At 48.6% G+C, this 19,589-nt stretch overlaps 1 protein-coding gene across 4 annotated transcripts in view; it reads right to left on the bottom strand.

Annotated features, from left to right (window-relative positions):
- Positions 1 to 19,589, bottom strand: part of DISC1 (DISC1 scaffold protein) — a 434,500-nt gene that overhangs the window by 280,442 nt on the left and 134,469 nt on the right. For all 4 annotated transcript variants that reach the window (XM_012104955.5, XM_060406817.1, XM_042241165.2 and 1 more), the window contains exon 4: positions 10,887 to 11,034. In XM_012104955.5, coding sequence (XP_011960345.4) covers positions 10,887 to 11,034 — 148 coding nt within the window. The remainder of the gene's footprint in view (positions 1 to 10,886; positions 11,035 to 19,589) is intronic.

Genomic DNA, 19,589 nt, shown 5'->3' with positions numbered 1-19,589 from the left:
TAATAGCTTAGCCACTAAACTAAGTCAAGAAACTTTAGTTCCTCTTCCAGAGCTATAGTTAATTCTCTTAGCCATGTCCTTTGAGATATTCTGCAGATACTGAAGCCTCCATCAGGCAGAAGAAGTTAACTGTATGATGCCCACAAGCATGTAGACCCCAGACCAGTTGGAATCAGAAGGTTGATGATGTTGACTCCTAACTACCTCACCACTAACCAATAAGAAGAATGTCCATGAGCTGATCACACAACCCATAACTCCCCCTTCCTCACCCTGTCTTTAAAAACCTGTCAAAGTCTTTAGCAAGTTCAGGGACCTTTCAAGCTCTAGCTGCCTGGACTCCTTGCTTGGTGCCTGCAATAAACACTGCATTTTCCTCCACCACCACTAGGTGTCAGTAGACTGGCTTTACTGCACAGGGGCGAGAAGACCCAATGCCACCCTTTTCCAGTCGTGTGTCCTTGAAGTTACTCACCCTAACCCTAGCAAACCTCCCTGAAGCTCACCTCCCTCGTTTACAAAATGAGGATGATGGTGGTAATCCTGATGTTGATACCTTCCCTGTACAGCGGATTACAGGGAACAAATCTATTCAGCAAACAACCATTGAGTGTCTACAGTGCGCAGACTCTGCCCTCTCCCTGGGACGTCTGTTCTCTGTCCTCAGGGAGCTGGCTGCACCCACTCCCTGCCCACATCAATGTCTGCATCAGGAGAGGGAATGCTGTGCTCACATCCAGTGGACACACTGTCCTTTTTAATGACGAGTAAAGAAGAGGCGTTTCTGACAACCTTTCCAGGTGTCAGAAGAGGGGGTCCCTGGAAGGAAACCACATCAGTGATTGTGCGAATGAAACCCACTTCCTCCCCTGGACCCCAGGGTCTTGGCCTGTCCACCCAGCCTCTCGCTCGGAAGGGTGAACCTCAGCCCATCCCGTGCTGTTATCTCCAGGGTCCAGCACTGGGTAGGACTTCACAGATATTTACTGAGTGACTTCATGAATCCCTGGCCTAGAAAAATCCAGAAGCCATTTATATTCAGCTTTCTATTGCATGAGATCATTGCTTCACACTAATTTATTTCTCAATTTGCTCTGCTTATGCAAATATTAAGAGTTTCCTGAATTTCCTAAATAGATGCCATCTGGGTTGGGACAGGAGTTATTGAAGGAAATCAACACAGAATTGAAAATGAGCTGCGGGGGAGCGACAGGTGAGTGAGTGGGAATTCTCCCATCTATCGTTAATCACATTCATCACTTAATCCTTAAGAAAACCCTTGTGATTCACCCAAACTCTTCTTTATGTCTCTCAGATTTTGGCTCTGGGTGAAGAAAGCTGGGCACAGACGGCTGTGCCCCAGGACACATGGCAGTTCAGTAATGAAGCCGGGGATGGGTTTGCATCTCAGCTCTCCAGCGCTGAGAGCCAGGCAACCCTGCTACAGCATTCCACAGTGTTGTTCCCTTCATTCTAATAAACCTTAATGTGTAATCCCGAATGTCACTGCAAATTAGCTGTGCTGCTATAAACTAATCAGTGTGGAAAATGAGCAAACCCCTCAGGGGCAAGAATTAAAAACATGTGGGTTGCAATGTTAGCACAGCACTCACTGCCCACAGGGAATCGGGGTATCTAGGAACCCACCTTCAGCCCTGAGTTTCAGGCCCTCAGCTGCCCAGTGCTGGCTAATCCCTGGCCTTTCTACTTTTGTCTTTTCCACTAATCACTTAAAGAAGGATAAAAAAGCCATTGGTAAAATAAGCTCCTACACCCCTGAAAACAGCATAGCTCCAAATTACACAGGAGAGCGTTCTTCATCCCAGGGAAAACATCTGCCACCTGACTTTTGTGAGTGCAGGGTTCAGTAATATTGAGCAAAGGATGAAGCCTTCCAATGCACTGCCTTTGATCAAAGGACCACCTTCGGGAATGTCCAGAGTGACAGGGCCGAGGGGAGTCCAGACATTCCACCTGCTAGGACACCCGGTGCCAGAACGGCTCATGGCAACTGTGTGGTTTATATAGTTGTACGTGTAACACAGAGGGTCTGTTTCCAGACAGAAATGACAGTCACACGATGCTGCTTTGCTGCCACTGCTGGAATCATAGAGGCTTTTTAATGTAACTATTCACTTATTTCTGGCTGACCTGGGTCTTGGTTGCCATGAGGGCCTTTCTCTGGCTGCAGTGTGCGGGCTTCTCGCTGCGGCGGCTTCTCTTGTTGCGGAGCACCAGCTCTAGGTGCCCAGGCTCCAGCAGCTGCGGCTCACGGACTCAGCAGTTGCAGCTCCCAGGCTCCAGAGCGCAGGCTCAGTAGTTGTAGCGCACGTGCGCTGCTGCCCCGTGGCATGTGGGATCTTCCCAGATCAGGGATCGAACCCGTGTCTCCTGCATTGGCAGGATTCTTTACCACTGAGCCATCTCGGAAGCCCCATGGAATCATAGTTTTAATTGAGCAAAGAACCAAAACTGATGCCCTCATTTCCACAGTGAGGAAAACTTCAGCTCCAATGACCACTTCCGAAAACAAGACTTGAGCAAGACTTTCTGAACACCTTTGCCAGCTGCTGCTTGTATCCGTCACGATTCTATCAAATTTATGTCATCTGACGTATATGTTTCCATCTCCCCCATGCTGGGAAGATGGTGATAAGGAAGTGGTTTGGGCCAGTCACTGAAGTGTGCTTTAAATCTGGAAATAGGTTCCTCGGCCAACAAACAATGTCCATAAATGACAGAGGCCACTCTGATGGCACAATCAAACATTGTAAAACTGTCAGAGATGATGCAGGCAGCTTTACGGTTCTGCCTTATATATCTGATTGGGGTCTAAAAGTAAGGAGAGCAGAGTAAAATTCATACCCCTTAGGAAAGTGGGCACTATTGGTTTCTAAATTGGAAAAGACTCTGATGCTGGGAGGGACTGGGGGCAGGAGGAGAAGGGGACGACAGAGGATGAGATGACTGGATGGCATCACTGACTCGATGGACGTGAGTCTGAGTGAACTCCAGGAGTTGGTGATGGACAGGGAGGCCTGGCGTGCTGCGATTCATGGGCTCGCAAAGAGTTGGACATGACTGAGCAACTGGACTGAACTGAAACATAGAGATGACAGCCCTGCAGGAGGGCACGTCCACTTGGGTTTATAGGAACCAAGTCCAATAAAACAGGCTTCAGACAGACTTCAGATAAGTTGGAGCCGAGAGGATGGAAGGTCTGTATTTGGAAGCATTTATTTATAATCCACTGATTTTAAAACAAATTTCAGGAAGTCTTCTGTGATTCCCATCAACTGGCTTTTCTCCTCTTTTCCTTCCTCCCTTATCTCCTCATGATGACGAGGGGTTGGAGGTGGGTCCTCTCGGGGGGACAGGTGATACTAGTCCTCATTTGGCCCAAGCCGTGATTAGGGTTCTGAAATGTCCCCTGGCATATTGGGGAGAGTGATCATTTTATGCCACCTCATTTTGCATCTTGAGTAGAATGTGTCTGTGTGAGTTATTTCCTAGCCTCTAGCGGTATATCTCCATTCCAGACTGTGAACTTAGAGCTGATGGTCACTAAATGCTATGGCCCCAACATGACAGTTAAGTGGAAATAAAGAATCATTTTTCAAAGGGGAGAGACAGAGACCTGGTCAGAGGAAAAAGGGCTCGGTCCAGAAGCGCCAGAAGCTACACAACATTCATCTCTTCCATTACCGTCAGAAAGAAGAGATGTGAGCAGGAAATATTGGGCCTTGATAAGCCACGTTGGAAAACCTCGGCATATCTTTGCTTTTAAACCTCTGTTGTACTTTGTTTACTTGTGTTTTAAGTTATTTATTGGTAAAAGGTCTTTGATAAAGGGCATTTTACACACATGCACACACACACACACACACACACAGGTGAAGCTGTAAATCTGACCAGTTTTCATGTATGCATTGGTGGAGGTCCCATGGGAAAACACATAGGCTGCAGTCAGAGAAATGCAAAGTATTAATGAGAAAACTATCAGTTATATGTGCACAGTAGACCAAGCCTCTGTCTTAGGAGAAAGGAAAATGCAACCTTCTTTGGACTAGATGGACACAGCAAGAATAGACACCTCTCTGCTCTCTTCCTATCATTGCAGTGAGAGGATATTCAGGTGGAAGTTTCTGGTTGCTCCAGACTTAGAAGCAAACGCTGAAGGACACAGGCCTGAAGCCCTCTACCCTCAGCTGGGAACATGAGGGGAGGTGCCCACCCCAGGCTGCACACAGCATCACCACCTTCCACCCCAGCACCCTCCACACACGCACACCTGCTGGCCACGCAGGAGACGGAGGCTTGATGAGGGATGCTCCCAGCCCCACCTCCAGCCCCACCCAGGAAGCAGCAAACTCTCCCACTGAGATCAGGTGAAAGAAAAGCCCCTGGACCAGACCCTCTCCTCCAGCTGGGAGCGCCCCGTAACGGAGGCCGAGGTCTGTATCTCCCACGTGAACCTCCGTCTGCCTCTCTTCCTCTTCAGAGCCAAGTCCCAGACGAGGAGCTGAGTTTGGCTGGTTTTAGGAGAAGCAGTTCTCAAGGAATTAGAGCGAAGTAGTGAGAAGGAGGAAAAGTCAGTGAACAGTGAGCTGCTGAGCTGATCACCACCCAGGCCACTGGAGTGCCAACCAACTAGGAACCTTCTGGGGAAAATGTGTGGGATGCTCCTCAGAGCCATCCCCCTGGGGGTGGGGCAGCAAGGGCGTTAAGCCCCCAGCTCCCACCCGGGGGCTAAGGGCTGCCTTCAGGGGCAGTAGTCATGCCCCTTCCTCACAGGCGTCAGAGACAGCCCCATGACGGAGAAGCCTGCTGGGTGCTGAGGTGCAGAGCAGTCACTGGGCATGAAGGCGTCCACGGCTGGAGAGGGAACGATGGGCGCCGTGTCTCTGCCGCAAGGCCCGCCCACACACCAACTTTGTGAGCAGGGATGGCATCTCTCTCTCTCTACCTTTGGTTCCGCGCTGCTCCATAATATAAGTGCTTCAGTGGGGTGTTACCACAGCTACAGGGGGGTTACAACAGCTCAGTGGCTGCCCGTCAAGCAGGGATGAAGGAACGGGAGAACCGTGGCAAAGCATTGGGAATCACCGCCACACCCTCACCCCAGCCGCTGCAAGACCACCGCTCAGCGTGACAGTACATGTGAGCCTCCCAGGAATCAAGTGGACACGACAAAAGGGATCCGCCCAACCAGTGTGCCTACTGGGCAAGGGGGCTCACAGGAAGAGGCTGAAAGTGAAAGTGAAGTCGCTCAGTCGTGCCGGACTCTTTGTGACCCCGCGGACTGTAGCCCACCAGGCTCCTCCGTCCATGGGATTCTCCAGGCAAGAGTACTGGAGTGGGTTGCCATTTCCTTCTCCAGGGGATCTTCCCAACCCAGGTATCGAACCCAGGTCTCCCGCATTGGAGGCAAAAGCTTTAACGTCTGAGCCACCAGGCTGGGTGACATGTAAAAAGCAGTGATTGCCCCCATGGAGTGGAGAGACTGCATCACGTCAAGATCAGGGAGGCGCTGCAGTGGCCTCTGGGGACCCCACACCTGAGTTCCCCAAGAGGGAACATGCAGGCTCACGATCACGGGGGTGTGAAAGGCTGTGTTGGCCAGGGGAGCAGTGATGGCCCACAAAGAGAGGATTCCAAGCACTGGACAAGGAAAGACTTGAATTGGACATACAACTGGCATTTCAAACTGGACTGACAGGATGAGCATCAGTAACTGAAAATGCCCCGGACATCTGTTATGATCTGCCCAAGATACCACAGAGAAATGGGAAAGATGTGTTCAACAGAGCACAGCAGAGCAGAGAATAGGCAAACCGCGATGCCTTTGTACCCCTGCTGAGCAGAGACACCTCAGTGAACCAGTTATAGTACAGAGCGGTGTGGAACCAAAGCCAGAAAGAGACAGATGCTAAACCATCTGAGGACCCTATCTGCTTTAGAGGAGCCCAGTTAACCCCTGCGGTGACAGCTAACACTCTCTGGGATTCTGGAAGGAGCTGGACAAACAGAGTGTGACTCAGGATGAAAAGCTCAGGGAATTAAACATACCTTTTTAAAAAGTTGAATTAAGCAGGGAAAACTAAGATATGAAGTAGCTGGGTGTACTTGGGTACATTTCCTCAGATCTTATTCCTAAACCAAGTTTTCTTAACTAGAGACCCAAAACTCCTCCTCCCACAGAGGAAAAAGCTGAAAAGATCTGCACGCAACTGTCTGTATGCAACCGTCCATACGTTTGTACATACGTGGTTTTGTGATGAAAGAAACCCATCGTTTTCATTAGCTCCTCTAGGAAATCCTTGATCTCAACAAGGTGAAGAGGCACTTATTTGTGTTACTAATCAGTATTGAAATTTTTCCATGTCAATACCACTGTTTTATTTCTTCAGGAAATAATTGGAAAGCATTCTGCTTTCCCCTGGGCTCACAGAGCCCCTGGCCTGTGGCTGCGCAAGCTCCAGCCGGAGGGCACATCCTCCTGGTGGCCTCTGTGAGAACTGCAACCAAAGCCCCTGGTTCAGAGAAAACCTGCCAGGTCCAGATAATCCTGCCGCTGACAAATGTCACAGGCTGCATGTGCAGTCGGCACACTGAGACACAATTTCTTCAACTATTAATGACTATGTAATTTTGTTAACATGCAATAGAAAATGGAGAAGGCAATGGCACCCCACTCTAGTACTCTTGCTGGAAAATCCCATGGACGGAGGAGCCTGGTGGGCTGCAGTCCATGGGGTCGCTAAGAGTCAGACACGACTGAGTGACTTCACTTTCACTTTCCACTTTCATGCATTGGAGAAAGAAATGGCAACCCACTCCAGTGTTCTTCCCTGGAGAGTCCCAGGGACGGGGGAGCCTGGTGGGCTGCTGTCTACGGGGTCGCACAGAGTCGGACACAACTGAAGCAACTTAGCAGCAGCAGCAGCAGCAATAGAAGAAGATAAGAAAGGAGTTGGTTTTGAGGCATTATCTTCTAACAATAGGACAGGTGGATTGAGCACAAGAAAAGCCAAAATAATACTTGAATAACTGGTTTGGGAAACAGTGATCTAATTAATCCCTCCCCCCTTTTCTGATGAGGGGAGTGAAGTGTGGAGAAGGTGGGAAACCACATCAGGTTACACAGAGCTTGTTAGTGGAAAAGACAGGATCAGACTCAGGTTTCCAGAACTCTAGTCCAAGGTTCTTCAAGGCACTGTGGACCTCCTCCTTGCCAGGTGGTAGCACTACAGATAGAAATCGAATCCCAGTGGGCTCCAAAAGTGAACAGGAACTAAAAACACAGCATCCAGGTAGCTCACTGAGCAAAGGCAACAGGGTTTACAAGGTACACCAAGGGTTTCTATGAGCTTCACAAATGGTTAATAATATCTTTTTGGACTTCCCTGGTGGCTCAGAAAGTAAAGCATCTGCTTATAATGTAGGAGACCTGGGTTCGATCCCTGGGTCAGGAAGATCCTCTGGAGAAGGGAACCCACTCCAGTACTCTTGCCTGGAAAACCCCATGGACGGAGGAGTGTGGTGGCTACAGTCCATGGGGTCGCAAAGAGTTGGACACGACTGAGCGACTTCACTATAATATACATCTTTTTATAAAGGACATAGTAAGTTGAGTGACATGAATATGCTATCTTTATGGGTCACAAACAATTAAATATGAGAAATGCCAGGAGATATAACCTGATAATGTAGGGCACTGCCTTTTAGTTCACAGTGCCCTATGAGATACTCATAGGGGACAATGGAGTTAGTGCGGTTTTTTTAATTGAAGTATAGTTTATTTACAATGCTTTGTTAGTTTCTCGTGTACAGCAAAGTGACTCGGATGCTGTGTTAGTTTCTGGTGTAGAGCAAAGTGCTCCTGATAAATATTTATATATATACACGGATATATTCTTTTTCATATTCTTTTCCATTATGGTTCATTACAAGATATCAAATATAATTCCCTGTGCTATATATTAGGACATTGTTGCTTACCTGTTCTATACATAGCGGTGTGTTTCTGCCAATCCCAGACTCCTAACATATCCCTCTCCCCACATTCCCCGTTGATAGCCTTAAGTTTGTCTTCTAACCGGTGTGTCTGTTTCTGTGTTGGAAATAAGTTCATCTGTAGCATATTTTAGCTTCTGAGACCACAGCCAAGCAACGCTCTCCATCCACGTCCTGTGCAGATAAAGAGATGACCACTGGCGAGCCGGGCCCGGCTCCGACTTAGAGCCCACAGGGAGCGAGTTCCCAACTGGGCCTCAGGCCGAATGCCAGGCTTGTGCCCGGGCTCCGTACACACACACGGGGGTCTGGCACAAGCCCCCAAAGCCCTCCTGTGCCTGGTCCCCTCAGCTCTAAGTACAGACACTGATGCAGGTGACGGTGTAGGTCTCCGTATTGATAGCAATATACAAACTCCACTACGGCCTACAATTGTCTTGAGGATTCAGTAAATCACTTCCTGTTCATCAAAAGATGAATAGATAGGCAAACTGCGGTACATGATGCAATGGGACATGATTCAACCTCCAAAAGGAAGGAAATTCTGACACCTGCCACAACATGCACGAATCCTGGCTCCGTGAAATAAGCCATCACAGAAGGACAAATACCGCATGATTCCAACCATGTGAGGTACCCAAACTAGCCAAACTCACAGAGACAGAAAGCAGAATGGTGGTTGCCAGGGGCTAGGGGAGAGGGGACAATGGAGTGAGGGTTTTTTTTTTTTAATTGAAGTATAGTTTATTTACATGCTATGTTAGTTTCCGATGTACAGTGAAGTGATTCAGTTGCTGTGTTAGCATCTGGTGTATAGCACAGTGATTCAGATATATATAGATAGAGATTCTTTTTCATATTCTTTTCCATTATAGTTCATTATAAGATATTTAATACAGTTCCCTGTGCTGCGCAGTAGGGCCTTGTTGTTTATTTTATATATAGTGGTGTGTATCTGCGAATCCCAGACTCCTCATTTATCCCTCTCCCCACCTTCCCCTTTGGTAACTGTAAGTGTGTCTTCTAAGTCTGTGAGTCTGTTTCTGTTTTGGAAATAAGTTCATTTGCATCATCTATTAGATTCCACATGTAAGTGATACTATATGACATTTGTCATTCTCTGCCTTTATCTGACTTACTTCACTTGGTACGACACTCTCTAGGCCCATTTACGTTGCTTAAATGGCATCATTCCATTCTTTTCATGGCTGAATAGTATTTCATTGTGTGTATATATACAGCCCAGCTTCTTTACCCACTCATCTGTTGATGGACACTTGGGCTGCCTCCCTGTCTTGGCCACTGTGAACAGTGCTGCTATGAACTGGGTGCTTGTATCTTTTTGAATTAGAGTTTTCTTCAGATATATGCCCAGGAGTGGGACTGCAGGATCCTACCTGCAGTTAGCTTAGCTCCAGCTTCAGCTTTTTAAGGAGCCTCCACGCTATTTTCCACAGTGGCTGCACCAATTTACACTCCTACCAACAGTGTAAGAGGATAGGGTGTCAGTGTTTAATGAGGACAGGGGTTCATTCTGAGAAGATGAAGAAGTTCTGGAGATGGATAGTAGAAGGTACTTAATGCCACTAAGCTGTATACTCACAAATGGTTACAATAGTAAATTTTATGCTATGTTCATTTTATCACAAAGGAAATTTAAAAACTGAGTTACTTTTTAACACACTCAATAACTCTTACACAAGTGTTTTTTAAATGAATAGAAACACAATACATTGGCAGATGCTACAAATGGCCCATGACTGGGGCGCAGGACCAGAAATAACCCCAAGGATCAAAAGAAAGAATTAAGTAGAAAGTCAGGTTGGGACAGTCCCGTGTGAGAAAGGGACAGGAAACAAGCTGATACCTTAATGGCAGACGAAAATAAAAATAGAAACAGGAGGTGAGGTTCACCTGTCCCTTAAGAGGTAGAAATTCACTCAACAAGGATGTATAAGGAAGCAGCTACCAGCAACCACACACACTGCCCTATGCTTCCTGCAAAACTGCAGGACAAGCAAGCGAGAAAATAACCAGCCTCACTGCAAGGCAGGCTGTAGGGAGCCACTAAGATCAACCGAAAGTGAGTGAGAACTAGGTCACGCAGGCGTGTCACTGCACTCAGTAACTGAGTGCAGAGCCAAGCGGAAGCTGGAAATAAAATGTAATTGCCGTGGCCATGTTTGTACCCGAGCAGAAGCAGACCTGTGCTGTGACTCGGCTAATCACATTCATCACCACCCTTTCCGCCTAAGTCTTTAAAACCCGAAGAGAGAGGTCACCCGCAGACAGAGGAGAACAACCGCTCACAGACATTCCAACAGGCCAACACCTGGGACCCAGCCCCAGACAGCCGGACTTAGCTGCTCTAGGGTAGGAGCTGGACATTTAAAAACTCTCCAGGTGACTCAGACGGGCAGGCGGGCCTGAGATCCACCGAATTAGAAATAGCAGCTGCGCTCCATCTAGTCCTGGTCCTGGGAGACCCTTGGTTAGAGGAAACAGCGGAAGATGCCCTAGGCGGACTCAGGAGGAGGATGCATTTTCATCCCTCAGTCAGAGGGGACCGCCTGCGATCTTACAGCTGCCCTTGACCCGAGGAAATCCACCCCACCTGCTCAGGAGGTGGGCTCCCCCAGGGAACTTAGCGCCCAGCCGGGCCCGTGCAGGTTAAGGGGCTCTCCTGCCACTGATCAGAAGGGCTTCTCGGGGCGTGTGACCCACAGAGGTCTCGCCCTCTGGAAGGAACACCACTCCACCCCCACCCCCGCCCAATCAACAGAAGGGAGGGTCTCCTGGGCTTGACTCCTACTTGTTCTTCCTCACTCGGGAGTGGGGAGAAGGGAAGAGGACCCCGGGAGAGCACTTACCGCTGAGCTGCCCAGCGCAGGGAAGCCTGGGCCTGGGCCCCCAGGTGGCCCAGGAGGCCGCTGAGGGCGGGCTGTTGAGAAGGAAGCTGAAAGTGCAGGCTGCTTCTCTCCTTCTCCAGGGCTTCCAATCTTTGCTGGATCATCTCGGCTGGAAACCCAAAAGGATGAGAGATAAATAAAGAAACACGACTCACAATAGACAACCCAGGGTCCCTGGCTCCACCCCCAGCCCATGGTGGCCTCAGCGACGTAACAGAAAGGTCACGCGCTCTAGGTCAGCACTCTTCATCTCTAGGTTGACGTTTTTTAAGTATCTCCTGTCTCTTTATTGAAAAGGCGGCCCCCTTAGCTTTCATTCTTCTAGGTCTCAGAGGTTGCAGTCCACGTATTTATACGATGATCGTCACTGTGGCCATCACACAGGAGGATGCCTCATCCTGCGCTCGTTCAGCCAGTCGTGTCTGACCCTTTGTGACCCCAGGGACTGTAACCCGCCAGGCTCCTCTGTCCATGGGATTCTCCAGGCAAGAATACTGGAGTGCGTTGTCATGTCCTACTCCAAGGGATCTTCCCAACCCAGGGATCGAATCTGCATCTTACAACTCCTGCGTTGGCAGGTAGGTTCTTTACCACTGCACCACCTGGGAAGCCCATACCTCACACGAATTATTTCTAACACCATGATGATCACTTAGGAGAAGACCTGCTAATTCTGATGAGTTCTGTACAACCAGTTGAAAAAGATCAGTGCCCAAGTGTTGATTTTGAGAATGTTTCCTTAGACACTGTTCATCGAGAGAGACTTACTCACAGTTACTAAGTCACCGAAGTGATGCTCAAACTCTGTCGTGCTACAGATGAGCAGAGATCCACTTCTGCTCAGAGGATGGCTCCTATTATTTTTTTCAAAGACATTTAATCTCCTAAGAGAAGGCATACACAGTGATCACTGCCAGACATTTTTTCTTCAAAGAAAATAAGCTGCAGAAATTGGAATCCCATCAACTAAGAACTTACCCTCATAATCAAACCCTCAAGAACTGGAAAGTTTCCCTTAAAGCTATTTTTTTTTAGAAATGCAAGGACTGGAGTTAAAAATATATCAGTCAGAGATTCCCTCCTGTTGGTCCTTGACAGGTGGGAAGGACGGTGATCCCCTCTGCTCCCTGGTAGTAGCTGGGCTCTGTGGCCCCGGAGATCCCAGGCAGCCACCTCCAGCCACGAGCACCACCTGCTGACCCCGGTGTGCAACGCAAATACTACCCTTTACTATCGGGGCTTCCCAGGGGGCACAAGTGGTAAAGAACCGCCTGCCAAATCAGGAGACGTAAGAGACGCGGGCTCAATCCTTGGAGGAGGAAATGGCGACCCACTCCAATATTCTTGCCCAGAGAACCCTATGGACAGAGGAGCCTGGCGGGCTACAGTCCATAGGGTTGAACAAAGTCGGACATGACTTTGCAAACACAGATCCTTTACTATGTGTGCCATGAGAGGACGTTCCAGAGGCTCTGGCCTAGATTACAGAGTGTGCTAAGTTGCTCAGTCGTGTCCAACTCTCTGTGGCCCCATGGACTATAGCCCCAAAGGCTCCTCTGTCCATGGAATTTTTCAAGCAAGAATATTAGAGTGGGTTACCATTTCCTACTGCAGGACATCTTCCTAATCCAGAGGTTGAAGCTGGGTCTCTTTCATCTCCTGCATGGGCAGGAGGATTCTTTACCACTGGCACCACCTGAGAAGCCCCAAAATTTAAAGGGAAGCTCTTTAAAGACACTCTTTTCCTCTTGTTGCTGTTGTTTAGTTGCTCAGTTGCGTCCGACTCTTTGTGACCCCATGAGCCTATCCCTCCAGGCTCCTCTGTCCATGGGATTCTCCAGGCCAGAACACTGGAGTGGGTAGCCCTTTCCCTCTCCAGGGGATCATCCCAACCCAGGGACTGAACCCACGCCTCCCGCATTGGCAGGTGGATTCTTTATCACTGAGCCACCAGTCCCTAGCTCACAATATACGTTCACATTTCCACGGCCCTACAGTTCATTTTCCAAGTGAGCCATTTCTATAAGACTCAGTTTTAAGTGGAAACACTATTTCAACCAGCTTGTTGTTTTGAAAGCTCTTTGAGCACACTTTTTATGCTACACCAGCAGAGGTCAGTGCTGATCACAGGGCACCCCTCTCGGGCAGCAGCACGTACTTGGAGGAGATGAGGGCCCAGGTGTCATGGGGAGCGGCCCCAGGTCTCTGGGAGTGTCAGTGGCAAGATCTTCCCATCAATTTGCTGCAGACCTTGGCGCTAATAGCCAGAAGCTTGCTGAGAGAATTTGCCAAGAATTCATTCTAGCGACACCGGAAAAGGTCATCTACGTCCTGTTGGAGATCCAGTACAGGTACTGCCAGGGCTCTTAGTCTGTGCCACCTTCTTCAGAAGGACAGTGGAACCAATTCAGGCACCACACTTACAACACATGGTGGAGTCTGGCTGACAGGTCTACTAGGGTTGCGCCCACAGTTACCCGACCCAACCCGTTCTCTAACACCAGGCTTCATGCTTTTAAAATACTTTATTTTAACTAATGTTTACATTTTTATTAATTTACTTGCTTTATTATTTAGTTATTGACTTACTTCTTGCTGTATAAGCGAGACGGCAATGGCACCCCACTCCAGTACTCTTGTCTGGAAAATCCCATGGACGGAGGAGCCTGGTAGGCTGCAGTCCATGGGGTCGCTAAGAGTCGGACATGACTGAGCAACTTCACTTTCACTTTTCACTTTCATGCACTGGAGAAGGAAATGGCAACCCACTCCAGTGTTCTTGCCTGGAGAACCCCAGGGACGGCGGAGCCTGGTGGACTGCAGTCTCTGGGGTTGCACAGAGTTGGACACAACTAAAGCGACTTAGCAGCAGCAGCAGCTTGCTGTATAAAACCAAAACTTCAGTGAAAAGCAAGCGCGAAATACCTTATATGCTTTAAAATAGCATACTGATGCAATCCTGATACAGTGATAAAGATGTGTCAAGATGTTATTACACAGAGATTGGTAGGAAACTGAGTTGACACCTCAGCTCTGCCATTTCTAGCTGCGTGACCTTCAAATAACTTAACCTTTCTAAGCTTCCATTTCCTAATCTGCAGAAACAGGCCTAATAATAGTCTACACATGACAAGGTCGTCTGAGGATTAAATGAGATAATCCACACAAAGCCTTTAGCACCGCGCCTGGTGCCTGGCATGTGTCCAGAAGGACTGGCTATTATTAGTTACACCACTGCGTGCTGGCCCTCAAGAGTCTGCGAGAAAGTTAGAGACCCAGGCCGGGCCCCCTCCACTGGGCACTGCACTGTAAACGGCACCTTCCGCTGCCACAGGAGAAGTCCACAGAGAACCTTAGCTGGCCTAGCAGCAGCAAACACTAAAAATGGGAAACTGGCTGCCAAAAATCAGATTCACAATAAACGCCAAAGGAAAAGTCATTGTGGTTATCCCAGGAGACAACTGTGATTAGCTGTGTTCAATGCCACCACTTACTTTACATTATTTCTATTTTATGACTTTAGAAAGCACACTAGATCATCTCACACCGGTCAGAATGGCCATCATCAAAAAGTCTACAGCAATAAACGCTGGAGAGGGTGTGGGGAAAAGGGAACCCTCCTACACTGTTGGTACAAATGTAAATGGATGCAGCTACTATGGAAAACAGTATTGAGGTTTTTAAAAACTAAAAATAGAGCTACCATATGATCCAGAAATCCCCCTCCTAGGTGTATATCCAAAAGAAACCATAATTCAAAAAGATACATGCACCCCTGTGTTCACAGCAGCACTATTAACAGTAGCCAAGACGGAAGCAACCTGAATGTCCATCCGCGGATGAATGGATACAGAAGAGGGGTCCATATATACAGTGGAATATTGCTCAGCCACAGAAAAGAACGAATAATGTCATTTGCGGCAACATGGGTGGATCTAAAGATTAGCATACTAATTTATTGTCAGACAGAGAAAGACAAATATCATTATGATGTCATTTATACATGGAAACCAAAAGAAAAAAAAGTTGTTGCTGTTTAATTGCTAAGTCCTGTCTGACTCTTGGAACCCCATGGACAGAGGCCATGGACTGCATGCAGCCTGCCAGGCTCCTCTGTCCATGGGGTTCTCCAGGCAAGAAGACTGGAGTGGGTTGCCATGCTCTACTCCAGGGGAACTTCCTGACCCAGGGATCGAATCACCTCTCCTGTCTCTTGCACTGGCAGGCAGGTTCTCTACCACTAGCACTACCAGGGAAGCTCTCTTTTGCAGCTGGCTGAGTATAAAAACCTAACACTCATCAAATCTAAAGTCTACTGCCTACCTCGCAAGATTCTGCTCCTCCTTCCAAAGGCACCATCTGGGCCTGCAGTTGTGCATTCTCTGACTTGGCTTCTTCCTGTAACTCCAGGTTCTGGTGATCCTGGTGATCCTCCCTGTGGCTTCCCCACACTCCACCTTCTCCATTTGCTCTGCGTCTGGTCCAGCTCAAGTCTCACCACTTCTGCAGCTGAGTTACTTTCCACCCAGGAGCTCACAGCTCCACCGTTTCATCTCTGCACATCACGACACTCGGGTGTGAGCAGCTCACGAGCCAGTGAACGGACACAGGAATTCAGAGACTGTCACACGTTATCACAAGAAGATCTCCGAATCCCGGAGGACTTGCCTGGCCTCCAGGACAGAAGCCAAATGTCTATGCCTGGTGTTGGGGACCACAGGCACGCTGTCTAGCCTAGCTCACTCCTCCCCCATTGCACTCTGCCCCAGAGTGATGCAGTGGCAACAACTCTTGAAAAGAACACAGAATCTAAACACTGAGACTCAGGGCACCAAGGTGGCATAACCATTTTGGAAAACTATCTGGCAGTAGCTGCTAATATACACTATATCCCATGATCCAGTAATTCCACTCCTAGGGATATGTCCAAAACACTTCCATCAAACAAGACATAGGACAACAGTCATACATTTACTTATAATGGTTCAAAACTCAACTCAAAAGGACCACAGATAAATAAACTACACAGCAGTAAAAACTGAACTGACTACTGCTTCGTGTACAACAGCGTGGATGACTCTCACACACACCGCACAACTCCATTTATAGAAAGCTCAGAAACAGGCAAAACCAAACTATGCTGATAGGGGTCAGAATAATGCTTATCGTGGGGGAGGTAGCGATAGCGTCTGGGAAACGGGGATGAGGGAGTCTCACTGAGTATTGGAAATATGCTGTATCCCGTTCTAGGTGGTGGTTACAGAGGGCACACACACACAAAAAGCTCTGAATCCTGGAGGAGTTGCCTGGCCTCCAGGCAGATTTGCACTGTACAATACAGCTTTATGCACCTTATTACATTCTTGGCCTTCCCAGGTGGCACTAATGGTAAAGAACCCACCTGCCAATGCGGGAGACATAAGAAACGTGGGTTCAGTCGATGGGTCAGGAACATTGGCTGGAGGACAGCATCGCAACCTACTCCAGTATTCTTGCCTGGAGAATCCCGTGGACAGAAAAGCCTGGTGGGCTACAGTCCACGGGGTCACAAAAGAGTTGGACACGACTGAACCAACTTAGCATGCGCCTTATTACATTACTCTCTATTTTACCTCAGTTTAAAAATTTTAGTGCATAAAAAATAAGAAGCACCTGAATTCCATCACCAACTTCAACGCTGGTGGTTTTCAGTGTCCGACAGGTCACTTCCCCATTTAAGTCTCAGAGTTTCATCCACTAAATGGGAAGAAGGTCTCCTCAGGGGTCTAAAGAAGTCGCAATTGGGATTAAACAGCAAAGAGATGTTTAAGAGATGGTGGGCAGCTCACAACAGACGTGTTCTGTCAGCTCTGAGGCTGGAGGTCTGGTATCACCGAGGCCACATCGGGCCCTGTGAGGGGCTCTCCTGGGGTGGGGGGGGCGGGCAGACTGGCACCATGCCCGACCTCACAGGTCCGAAAGAGAGCGTCTTCCTGCAAGGGCACTGACCCATGCACGGGGCTCCATCCTCATGATCTGATCACCCCAAAGGCCCCAGCTCCTAACGCCACCACTTCGGGATTTAGGGTTTCAACATGTGGATCCAGGGGACGCAAACAATCAGTCCGTCATATGCTTCACAGTGGGGAGGGGACGCTTCAGCCAGAGTGGCCCGTTTCATCTACCCATGCGGATGGTGTGTTTGAAAATGACTGGAAATAGCATTTTTCACTTTCTAAATAACATGCTTATTCATTATTTCATGTATTCCTTCCATTAACAAATATTCTGGTAACTGAACTTTGTTTGGCTGTAGGGTTGCCAGGATGAGCAAGACACAGTCCTGGTTGTTCAGGGACCCGGTGACTGGGGACCGGGGCTCAAAACTACAAACAGGCCTTGTCTTGTCTGCCCATGAGGAGGGGGAGCCAGCTGTCCCACTGGGAGAGGGGGCGTGTGAAGGAGCACATAGCCGTGTATGTCACTGCCAGCACTAGGGTGCAGGCGGCAGGGCCTTTGGAAGCCACGTGGAGGCCTGGGGGGCCAGCTGGTAAAGCACCCACCAGTGCCTGAGGGCAGAGCATATTGCAGGGACAGCCAGATGGGCGGGAGGCAGGCCACACTGAGAAATAAACTGATGGAACAAGTAAGTGAACGCATGGAGGGTAAAGAGAGCCAGATGTTCCTTATTAGAGGATATTCTTACAATTATGGAAAGAGATTAGGGCAGAAAGAACTTAGGATTGTTACATTAGAATTGGAAGAACTGATGTGTGTGTGTGTGCGCGCCCAGTGCTCTCAAGTCATGTCTGACTCTTTGCAATCCCATGGACTGTGGCCCACCAGGCTGTTCTGTCCATCGAATTCTCCAGGCAAGAACACTGGAGTAAGTTGCCATTTCCTTCTCCAGAGGATCTTCCCGACCCAGGGGCTGAACCCGCATCGCTTCTATCTCCCGCATCGGCAGGTGCGTTCTTTACCACTAGCACCATCTTTAACACAGACATAGATAATTATGGAAGTACAGATTTATATGTGACTGTGTCTACAGATATTTTCTATCTTTATCCACTGAGAAAGCCTAGACACAACAATACCCCAGGAGCAGTGGGCAGACAGGTTCTGGTTTCTAAACACCACCCTCCTTGAAAGGAACTGGAGCCCTTGTAAGACGGGCTGACTCTAAGTCTGAGGCAGGGCCGGTTCAAAATGAGTCTGGAATATCTTGTTGTACAAATAATAAGGACAAGCTAAAGACTGATGGGGATGTATCAAGAACCACCTTGAATGAGCTCCCATAAGTGGCGCTTGGTGGTAAAGAACCCGCCTGCGAATGCAGGGGACAGAAGAGATGCAGGTTCCATCCCTGGGTTGGGAAAATCCCCTGAAAAAGGAAATGGCAACCCATTCCAGTATTCTTGCCTGGAGAATTCCATGGCCAGAGGAGTCTGGTGGGCAGTGGTCCATGGGGTCACAAAGGGTCGGACACGAGTAAAGCGCCTTAGCACACACACACACAGCACAAGCCAAATCTGGAATAGTTCGTGAATCAAATAATGCCCTGAATGAAGTGCCACCCACTGAAGAGAACAGGAGTCTTGCAGTTGCATCCATGCCAACAGAGTGCCAACTGCTAAAAAGGAATGGCTCTTTGGTAAGGTGCAGGGCAGAAGTGTAATCTTAGCATTTAATCAGTTTCTAGAGGACAAACAGTAAACGCATGCTGAGGGGCCTGGGAGCCGCGGGTATAACCAGATGGTCAAGGCTGCCATCAGCGGTGGCCAGAGTCGTCTGCCTACTGAGATAGCTGCTAAGATGCACCAAGGAACGCACAGTCCCTGACCCGCGTTTCCATCACGTCTCTGTCGGGGCTGCACCGCCTGAGTCCAGTCACAAGGAAACTGGAGGTCATCCAACAAAACGTAAGGTCTGCATGCCTTAAAACTCTCAAGGACATAGGACCGAGTACTGCGGAATGGTTCCAAACAGGAGGGGACTGAGGGAACATGACGACCACGTGCAACACGTGTTCCGGTCCAGGGAGGATGAACGCCCAGCGCTGGATCCCGGTTGGCGATGTGAGAACAGTCTGAGGGCCGGACAGGAACGGTGGGTCAGTGTTGACTCCTCGACTGTCTGAGACAGTTGCAGGGTGGGGGCGTGTGACAGGATCTTTGTTTGGGGATGTGTGTGGGGTACGTAGGGCTGCCGAGGTATTGCGTCTGCGGTTGACTCTCAAGCAAGTGATACACGCATCCAGCAGGGGACCCAGAGGGAGGGAGAGATGCGAGCTCTTTGTACTGAACTTGCAACTTCTGTAAGTGGGGAATTATTTCCAAATAAATTCTCTCTAAGACTTATAAACAGCGACTTCCCTGGTAGTCCAGTATCTCAGACTTCATGCTCCCAATGCAGGGGGCCTAGGTTTGATCCCTGGTCAGGAAACTAAGATCCAACGTACCTGCAACTATAGATCTCACATGTGGCGATGGAGATCAAAGATCCCACAGGCTGCAACTAAAGCACAGCACGATCAAATAAGTAACTTCTGTTTAAAATGTTTAATTTAAAAAGTAAATAAAAAATAAAACTTACAAGTAGACAACTGCAGCATAACTAAATCCGGTATTTGTGACTTGACATCATTTGTCTGAATTCCACTCTGTCTTTACGAAAATCCCTTCT

The sequence above is a fragment of the Ovis aries genome, chromosome 25, assembly GCF_016772045.2.
Source record: "Ovis aries strain OAR_USU_Benz2616 breed Rambouillet chromosome 25, ARS-UI_Ramb_v3.0, whole genome shotgun sequence".
NCBI classification, from domain to species: domain Eukaryota; kingdom Metazoa; phylum Chordata; class Mammalia; order Artiodactyla; family Bovidae; genus Ovis; species Ovis aries.
This window is presented reverse-complemented; position numbering and strand designations above follow the sequence as displayed.